General features: G+C 41.4%; 1 protein-coding gene across 1 annotated transcript; it reads right to left on the bottom strand.

Moving 5' to 3' along the window:
* Positions 1–1,303: 1,303 nt before the first annotated feature.
* LOC117440528 (matrix metalloproteinase-17) lies at positions 1,304–10,463 on the bottom strand (the record flags this gene model as incomplete). The annotated part of the gene is made up of 7 exons (XM_034076767.2): positions 1,304–2,183; positions 3,715–3,972; positions 4,124–4,273; positions 4,371–4,444; positions 5,041–5,134; positions 5,643–5,819; positions 10,286–10,463. Coding segments are annotated over 7 exons (1,302 nt in total), but the record flags the coding sequence as incomplete, so codon positions are not given.
* Positions 10,464–10,569: the final 106 nt, after the last annotated feature.

The following is a 10,569-nucleotide window of genomic DNA, read 5'->3' as shown; positions in this document are numbered from 1 at the left end:
GCTTGTATTAATTTATATTATTTCCAGTCTGGTGGACCATGGTTTATGTCCATGGTGGACCATGGTTTATGTCCATGGTAGACCATGGTTTATGTTCATGGTCTACCATGGTTGACCATGGTAGACCATGGTTAAATGAAACATGTTCTACCATGTTCTACCATGGTAGACCATGTTCTACCATGGTAGACCATGTTCAACATATTTTTTGGACGGACACCATCATTTACAGTTTTTTACCATGTTCAATCTGAATTTTCTTTAAAATAAAAAACATGGTTCATTTAACCATGGTAGAACATGGTTCATTTGGCAGGGGCTAACAGGAGCTGGCTGACATCGTGCACAGTGGCACATGCTCTACTGAACATACTAATGTCATGATATGTCATTCTATCCATACATGTACTACAGTAACTTCTTCATAATCTATCTATTCTTGATTTGAGAGATGTATTGTTGACATGTTGTTACGTGTGCTGAGGACGGGCTCTGTATTTGATTTACTGTAAAGATCAGACTTTATTTGGATTGAAGAGAGCAGATCACATTACATTATGTGATTATCAGTATATCCTCAGTTCATATCATAGCAAGGCAAAATGAACTGTTTGATGTATATAGTACAGTGTATAACAAACTGTATTTTAACAAACGATGCAAAGAGATAACTACAACAGCGTATTAAGGCAAAGGGAAATAAACTAATTCAAATAGAGGGGGGTAATATAGAGAGAAGAAAAGTGATATACTGTATATATGTAAAAAAATGTAAATGCTCAATTTTCTTTGAATATTATGACGATGATCATTTCAATGATTGGCTGCTTTGTAACGGCAAGCAGCCATTAGCCGTTGAAACACTGTGGGAAACTTCACATGACTGTCTAAAGGAGATATTTTATTTACATTATATTGATTTGGTAAATAAAATAAAGCGTTTATTCAGCCTGAGTAAAGTACTTTATTATTGCTGGACATTTTTATTGCAAGAATTTTACAAAGACTAGGGAGAAGTGCTTTAAACTCATAACTCATTCATAATCTTTATACAACATAAAAAGGGACCTGAGAGCAAGGCTATGCTTGGATTAGAGATAACACATTTTCACACAATTAAAGTACCTCATTAGGGCCCAATGTCTTTACAGGACACTTCCCCCGTCTGAATTAAATAAAGCACATATTATATCCATTAAAATTATTTGTCTTACTCTTATAATGTATATTACAGAGGAGGTATTTCTTTTATCATGATTTGGATGTCCATGAAGATGTTCCCATCCTGCTAAGCTGCTTCAGAACGGACAGAAAGAGCCGGTAATGGAGGTGATCTCTGGGCCCATAGATCTCGGCCTCCGTTACGCATTGTATGGCTTCATTGTTGGTGATTGTGTGCACCTGGTGCCCTGTGTTGTCTCCTCCCCCCCCCTCACCTGTGTCTTGTTGGCTTGGTTAGTCTGTGTGTATTTAGGCTCTGTGTTTCCTGTTAGTGTGTGTGAGAGCCTTGTTGCTGGTGACGGTGTTCACGTGGACAGTCATATTGAGGCTGTGGCATGTACCACAATGAGAAAGAAATGCCCACACCGGGTTGTATTTGGGACGTTCTGCCTCTGCCTCCTTGCTTGGTCGGGCCGCTCAACGGTCAGCTTCACAGAGCCTGAATCCTGTTAGGATAACTGCAGCACTGATTGGATCTTCCCGTCCCTCACTCAGGAGAAGGAGCTGGTATAGTGAGAGCACCTGGGGAATGTCTGTAGATGAGTTTCTCTCCTCTGGCAACACTGCTGACCTTCACTGTCTTGTGCAGCTTTACAAGGCCATCAGAGTGATCAGCAACAAGGCAGCGAGACAAGAGGATGGGCTGCCACACAGAGCTCCATTTTGGCAAGAGCATTGTGTCAGGACGGGTAGACCTCTGTCCTGCCTGTCCCTCTCATGGGTTCTCCTCCTTCCTCCTTCCTTCTCCTTCCCTGTCTCCCCCTTCCACCTCTCCCTGAGCTCCTGTCTGCCAGCAGGTGGAGACAGAGACAGGGAGAGGTCGTCCAGCACAGGTGAGGACGAGGACGGGTCGGGGCAGTCCAGCCAGTCTGCACTGGAGGATCGAGGGTACCCGTCCTGCACTGGGGAGCCTGGAAAGAGGAACTTCCAGTAGGAGTCTCCTTTGAAGAGATAAACCGAGCCTGCAGAAGAGGGAGAGAGAGAATCAACAGCCTGGATAAGATAAAGGTGATTGTGTTTTAGTCAATAAGCAACAAGCTGAAGTCACTACAAAGGGCCAGGGATGTGCCAACAGGTTTTGCTGAGTTGCATACCATTTAAACATATAAGGGAGGCAGTGGCCTAGTGCGTTGGTGTTCGGATCAGGGGAGCACAGGTTCAAACCCCACTGCAGTCAGCATGTCGTTGTGTCCCTGAGACATTTCAAGTCGCTTTGGATAAAAGCGTCTAACAAGTGACATGTAATATAAAATGGCATAAAAGAGAGATCTACAGAAAATAGAGCCTTATAGTTTGTTAACAAAGTTTTAAAGCGAAGAAAGGGTTCAGACAATAATAGTTCACTAATATAAGGATTTGTATTTCATGGCTGTAAACTGCAGATTGATGTATGTATAAATTAGTAGGTAGTTAGTTTGAACACAGTAGTAAATATTTGAATTTATGAGGGAAAGAAATAACTCGGTTCCTCATCAGAATGACAGGAATGGCTGGCCCACTTGAACAATCGGACTGTGTCAGAATCGCATCGAAAAGAAGAATATGAACATGACTTTGGAAAATGTGCTTTAATGTTCAAAAAGCTCTTTATTGTTCTCATACTGCCTGTGCTGCAGCACCTCTTTTCACCCTCTGTCTGAAACCAGAGCCCAGTCTGCTCTGATTGGTTAGCCGGCAAAGCTCTGTTGTGATTGGTCAACCGCTTATACCTCATTCACACCAACGGTGTTTCGGGGCTGGTTCGGAGCTGGAGCTTGAAAAGCACCGGGTTTTCCTGTTCACACCGCAGCGGAGCAGCCACTTAGCTCCGGAATCCGGTTTGTTTCAAGCACCAAAAAATTGTCCAGCTAGAGCAAAAGCACCGCATACGTCGAGGTGGGGGCAGGGGCGGCATCAACTCCTGAACAACAACAACAAGCCGGCGTTTTATCCAGTTTGTACACAACGATGGAGAAACGTAACAAGCAGCAGTGGTCCACTGAGGAGACCAGCTACCTACTGGGAATCTGGTCTTCCGAAGAGGTGCAGAGGAAGCTGGAGCACAATCGGCCATTGTTGTTGTTGTCAGTGTCAGCTGTGAGGGGTTTCCGTGCGGTTTGGCTTTATGAAGCAGGCACGCACACGGTTACGTCATGACGCAAACGGTTACGTCATGACGCAAAGACGCAGCACCAGTCGGCCTCTGGGAGGTGTGAAAAGAGCCGGAGCTAAACCGAAGAACCGGTTCTGAACCTGAAAAGCTCTAGCACGGAGCTTGATCCGGAGTTGCGTTGGTGTGAATGAGGTGTTAGAGATGTCCCGCCCCGTAGCCTTTAGCGTACAATGTTTGCTGGAGCGCTAGCAAATAGAAGCTCAACAACCCTACACATGTACATATAAAGATATATGTGTGATTGGTGTAAGGCTCCTGGGCAGTTCAGGTGTGTTATTACCTGTGACCACATTACTTGAACCTAACCATTATTTCACTGTTACTGGCACATCTGTACACACCCTCGCTGTCTGTGGTGATGCCACTCACTCCCTCTCTGAGGAGCTGAGTCCAGTCGTCTTCTTGCTTCTCTTCCTCAGCGTTTGCCATGTTCCCCCACACAGGACCCTCCTCTGGCTCCCAGACAAGACCCCACCTCTCTGCTGCTGCTTCCTCCACTTTGTCTGCTCCATCTAAGCTCAGCCCCATCCTGAGGGAGGAGAGGGGCTGAGGGAAGCCCTCCTGGAGCGACAGATCTCTGAACAGCCAGAACTGAGAACCTGCAGCAAGACACAGTTGGAGATGTCAATCTTTTATGAATGAACTTTGTAACTGATCCATTTATTCATTCATGCTTTTCATAAGTAAGAAGAATAATCCTGTATAACTTGAATAAAGTATAATTAATATCATGTATTAACATTATTATACCACTGATAAAGATGATGGCATAATCTGAGGGTCTCTCCAGCACAGCATGCAGCTGAGGCAGGTCAGGAGGTAGAGCCCTCCACAGCCTCCTGACTGAGGCCCCCTGACTCGATACCAAGCCCCCACCATTGACTCGCCACATAGTCAGACCTGGAGGGACAATAAGGACCAGTGGTGCAAGGTGTCAGTGCCAGACAGTTGTCATCTTCACAAAATGAATGTATTTTTTCTATTTGTGCATTCAGACCTTTGAAGAAGAAAGTCTCTCCTCGGATCCTTGCCACTGCATCAAAGCTGGTGTTACAGCGGTCTATGAAGGGGCTGAGGGGGACACCTTCAGTCAGTACTTCACAATTATTAGAACCTTATGTTGGGCTCATTTTTTCTTATTCGAAGTGCATCTACTGTGACTGGAAAGAGAATTAGCAATGCATTGTGAAGCAGCAGTATTACAAAGTCACTTCTTTGACAGACAGGAAGCCAGGGCAAAGACCTCAGAGTTCTTCTGTGGTTTGAACATTGACGACCGAGCTGAGTTCAGACTTTTCATCGTTTGTCGTTAGTTGAAAAATACCTCAGTTTATCTTTATTTAATTAAAGAAAATTCTGATATCCAGTCATTGCTTTTTTGCAATGCACTCACTCAGTGCTTGTATTGGAATCATAGTCCCCTTGGGAAATAGTTGTGGACATTTTACTTGTCACCTGCATAGTTATGGTAACTTATTTTGCTGTTATCCATTTTCTGAGCCTGTGGAGAGAAGGGGACCCAGGGTGGAGCCTTGAGGAACTTCACATGTCATATTTGACAGCTAAGATTTGTAATGTAGAAACAGAGTAGTCCTCAAATCAGTAAACCATTTTTCCATATTTCCAGCTGGTCTAATATGCTATGGTTGATGTTTTTAATATCTTACCCATATTTGTGATGATGGTGGTGACCTCTGTGGCGAAGCTGAGGGTCTGGGGCGAGGCGTGGAGCATCAGTGGCCAGCAGCTGGTTCCTTTTCCCTAAATCAGAAGATCAAATCTAATCAGATACAATATATATATATATATATATATATATATATATATATAATGATGTAGCATAAAAATGCTCACAACGTTATGCTCAACAGCTGCTGATTGGCCCGGAGAAGCATAATGACTTTAGAAAAACACCGCAGTCACATATTTTCTAACAGTGAATGTCTTTCTTTGGAAACTTAAGTCTTAACAATACATGGCTTTCACTTTTCAGCATATTGTGGAGGATAAAACCGTCTGTACTTCCTCGATAACAAACAACTGGTTCAACGTTGTCCTCATTTAGCCAAGCACGCTATGTGGCCATTTTGACTATCTGAATATGTTAAGTCCTCATAATGAATTCATTATGTCTTCTTTCTATGGTGGTGTTGGTTCTTGATATAATATATGCATCCTCATGTGCCAACCATGCATTTGCACCCTTTATCCTCATTGTAGACACTCTGGTGTTTAAACTCAGCTGTGAGAAAGGTCTACTTTGCCTTACCATAGAGCTGAGTGATGTGCTCCAGATCTTGAGCTCCCAGGCGGTAGTGGAGAGGGTCTCCGGCGGGCCCCTGGTAGTACGGCCTCATCACTGAATTGCGAGACGAGGAGTGAGTAAGGCCCAGAGAATGGCCAAACTCATGGACCAGCACTGTGAACAGGTCGGTACCCTCAGAGGCTGGGGGGGGGAGAGAGGAAGACCATGAGCTAATGAGAAGCTGTGGGGGCATCGTGGTCCTAATGTCTTTCACTTTTGATTTGGAGCGATTGTGACAGGTTGTGACTATTATGGCCAAAACCCCAGAAATCAGATACTCAAGGTTGCAATGCTCATTACACACCACCAGATGGAGCAGTCGGCCAGAATCAACCACACGTTGACAGTGTTGCATTTCTTTGGATCTTCTTGCTAAAGAGAGATCAAATGTAAAGTTTGAGGCAGCTTTGTTTCTATTGGCTAGCATAATTGTACCCCACACATAGAAAATGGCTGATTACATCATAAATCATGCTGTGCAAGTGAAAGAATGATAATAATAAGAAGTGATCATTCCCCACTGGACCATGACCATCATCACATTTAATAGCAATGCATAAATAATGCTTTGTATCAACCCAGTCTCACGGCATTTCGCGTTCACCAACACGATTTTTAATCTATTGATTCGTGTTCACCATCACGATTTGCCCCTTTTTTTCGTGTTTCACAGGACGATTTTAAAAGCAATGTATTTCTACTGGTAACGTGTTTCGTGCCTGCAGGCTGCAGCACGTCTTTTTCTCCGGTCGGGTCGTGGAAGACCGGAAGCTGTGTGGTTCATAAAAACATGTTCTTACTCAATATCAAGCCACAGTTATTGCTTTTATTTTAAATCGTATAATTTCGGACTTTTGTTGCCGTCTGTGAGGAAAATAAATGGGTTCTCAGAGCCTCAGGATACTGAAATCCGTATTTTTTAAATCTTGTTTTCCTTCTAATTTGTTGTTCTTTTTAAAATAACACACTTTTATTTACTCACCAATAACACTCAATTATCCTTGCTTTTATTTATTGGTTTAATTCCATAATCTCGGGCTTTTTTGGCGTCCGTCAGGAACTGAATTTCAAAATAAATATAACCGGAAACAGACGTAGGCATTTCGAGCGATTACCCAAGATCCTCAGCTATGGTTTTAAGCTCGTTGATTGGATGTGTTAGCTGCAATGCATGCTGGGATTTGGTGTTTATATTATATGAAATCCGGAAAACATTTTAAAAGTATAAAATAATACCTAATTCCGAGTGCTCTTGCTTTTCTTTTTGAAAGTCATCACATAACGGCATTGTAACACACGGTTCGGCTGCATTACATATTACAGATCTGCCGTAATTCTTTATTTATAGCGCCCTGATGAGAAGACCTTTGGAAAAACTGGAAGAAATGGCGCCGAAACTGAATACTTGACGTGGATCATAAATATATCAACAATTAAACAACATCTTCAATTTCTCTTCACACAATACGTCTCCTTGCAGTATCTACACTAATTCGGCTGACTTTTATATTTGATCTAATTCATAGATAGGTTATATTTACACCATAACGGTGCACAGCTGAGAGAAAAGGACTGTAGTTTTCAAAGATATTACTGATTTTCTTTGAATGTAAGAATGTAAATACTGAGTCTGAAATAGTATAGCAATATGCTGTAAAATGATGTGAAAGCATGCATAAAACTATACATCTTCAGATGTTGTACATACACACTAATAATACAAAGTTATTATGGCTGTGTGTACCTCGTGTGTACCCCCTAGTGGTTAAAGCACGTTATTGAATTATTGTTTTATGTGTTATATATTTGATTAAAAAAATATTAAGAATACATACATATAGGGGGAAAGTATAAATATAGAATATAAAAAATCAAGAAGATACTATAAGTTATCTCTACAATAAAACAGTTTAGTGCAGGATGTACACAGATATTAATAGGAGGAGGTGCAAAACAGAAAAACGGATTAACCTTTATTTAAACATTACATATTAAATATTAAGCCTGACAAAGTAATTAACGTCTAATATATTGCTTTCCTGCAATGTTAACTATGTTGAAGCACTTATTTTAACTGATATTATACACATTAATTATACTCTTATGTAGATAGAATAAGAAATGTGCAGAATATGACAGTTTAATGGTGGAGGTACACACATATTGATAGATGTCTTGTAATGCACTGTTGAGGAACCTGTGACCCAAGTTTTTCATTCATTGCATAACTACACCGTAGTTGTGTATATGATATGTCAATAAACCTTTAAAATCTTGAAAGGGATGTGCAAAATAGCCATAATATACAGTCTTTAATTAACTATTAGAATAACGAGTAATGAATATACTTTATTACTTGTTTCCATTCATGTCAATTGCAGATACATGTTTAGTCTTCTCAAGCACAAGTATCAAATATCTCTCCTGATTGTTGGCACTTGACAATCACCTTCCCTGAATTTTACTCAGGTGTAACTAAAGTCTGATTTAAGGGTTGTTTATATTTCACATAATTAATCAGAATCTGCAAAGTAACTCAAATAAATGCAGTGGAGTAAACATACCAGGTTAACCTCTGAACTGTAGTGGAGTAGAATTACAAAGTAACAATGAGCTGTCATATGGGTATGTATTAATGCTGCGCATTATGGACACAAGTGATTTTCACCCATTTATTAATTATATGTTTTACATTTGATAACACCAATGTGTTTAATAATGGCAACTTCTAATTGTGGGAAAAACGAAAACGTTCAGTAGAGACGTCCCATAGAACATTTTGCGAAACACAATAGCCAGCATGTGTATTCTGGGGGGGCGTTCGATTCCAGTTTTGGATAGACTGGCGTGGTTTCGTTCCATTTCACACAGCTGTTTGACGCTCTGCGTAACCTTACGGGAACTGTAGTCCTAAACGATAGCTGGGGATTATGGGTAGTGTAGTGTCTTTGGCCATCCTAAACTCAGAAATGTTGACAATCGCAATGATGCTCGAAATGTCCCTTACAGGCCTACGTCTGTTTCCGGTTATTTTTATTTTGAAATTCAGTTCCTGACGGACACCAAAAAAGCCCGAGATTATGGAATTAAACCAATAAATAAAAGCAAGGATAATTGTGTGTTATTGGTGAGTAAATAACAGTGTGTTATTTTGAAAAGAATAACAAATTAGAAGGAAAAAAATATTTAAAAATACGGATTTCAGTATCCTGAGGCTCTGAGCCCCATTTATTTTCCTCACAGACGGCAACAAAAGTCCGAAATTATACGATTTAAAATAAAAGCAATAATTGTGGCTTGATATTGAGTAAGAACATGTTTTTATGAACCACACAGCTTCCGGTCTTCCACGACCCGACCGGAGAAAAAGACGTACTGCAGCCTGCAGGCACGAAACACGTTACCAGTAGAAATACATTGCTTTTAAAATCGTCCTGTGCAACACGAAAAAAAGGGGCAAATCGTGATGGTGAACACGAATCAATAGATTAAAAATCGTGTTGGTGAACACGAAATGCCGTGAGACTGGGTTGTTTGTATACAATGGATCATTTGGAGCTACAGTGCATGGGGATTCACTACAAACAGGACCACATCTTTATAAGCAGATTTATGAAAGCGTTTAACACAATTAATATTGATATAAATATTCACAGTCACAGAAGCTTTTCGGAACTTGTCAATTAATCGTATAATGTTACATTTGGTTTCTGTTAACCCTCCTGTTGTCTTCGGGTCAAATCTGACCGATTTACTACTTTCATCAATCATAACTTTTTTGTTTTACATTCTAGTGCATTAAGGCTTTATGATTTCCTTCACAGAAGACATTTGAACATATACAATTGCTGATCACCACTTTCATTGAATTTTGGATGATTTAGTCAACTTTGTAACACCCACGGTGTTCCCGGTCAAAAATGACCGCCATAAAGAAAAGGAATTAGTAACCATCCAGAACAGATAAAACACACCCACACACACACACACACACACACACACACACACACACACACACACACACACACACACACACACACACACACACACACACACACACACACACACACACACACACACACACACACACACACACACACACACACACACACACACACACACACACACACACACACACACACACACACACACACACACACACACACACACACACACACACACACACACACACACACACTAGATGTCCCCCCCCCTTACAACAATTTGACACATTTCCCGCTCTTATGTGCCCCTCCCCCCACATGGATCACACCTGGCACACGCAATACATGTTCAGTGTCTGTTCTTTGTATATTTACTGCAGTTTTTCCTGTACACCAGTAGTCTGATACAATATGTACAGTTTGAAAGGGTGTTAAATGAAATTTGGTGATGATTAATGTGTGATGGAAATTATGGTACTAAAGCTTACATTGACACAAACGGACACATTCTTTGATTTTATAGATACAATGGCGATCAATAGAAAGAGCTTGCGAGTTGAAAGACAAAAGAACGATCATTGAGACACAAAGAAACGTCTTTGTCTTTCTGCAGAGAAGCAGGAATAAACATGTTGTAATTGTGCAGAAATATATATTGTTAACCTGGCTGTCTAAAGGCCCACTCCTCCTCTGCATCCAGATGGACTCCTCCGGCCCGGGCAGCGTCTGATGGGAAGAAAGCATGGCCGACTGCACCTCCTGCCCCGTCAAAGGGATAGCCATCTCCGTGGTAACCATGGAGGAAGTCTACCTGCAGGTCTGCTGCCTGTGGGCTGCCCACCTGAACACAGAGGGCAACAGAAGGGACATGGTGGTGATCAATGTCCTCACATGGCTCACTCTGTAGGAAACTCACACCCGTCATGAATTCATACCCACCTCATGGA

This window comes from Pseudochaenichthys georgianus, unplaced genomic scaffold (assembly GCF_902827115.2).
Source record: "Pseudochaenichthys georgianus unplaced genomic scaffold, fPseGeo1.2 scaffold_1025_arrow_ctg1, whole genome shotgun sequence".
Lineage (NCBI taxonomy): Eukaryota > Metazoa > Chordata > Actinopteri > Perciformes > Channichthyidae > Pseudochaenichthys > Pseudochaenichthys georgianus.
This window is presented reverse-complemented; position numbering and strand designations above follow the sequence as displayed.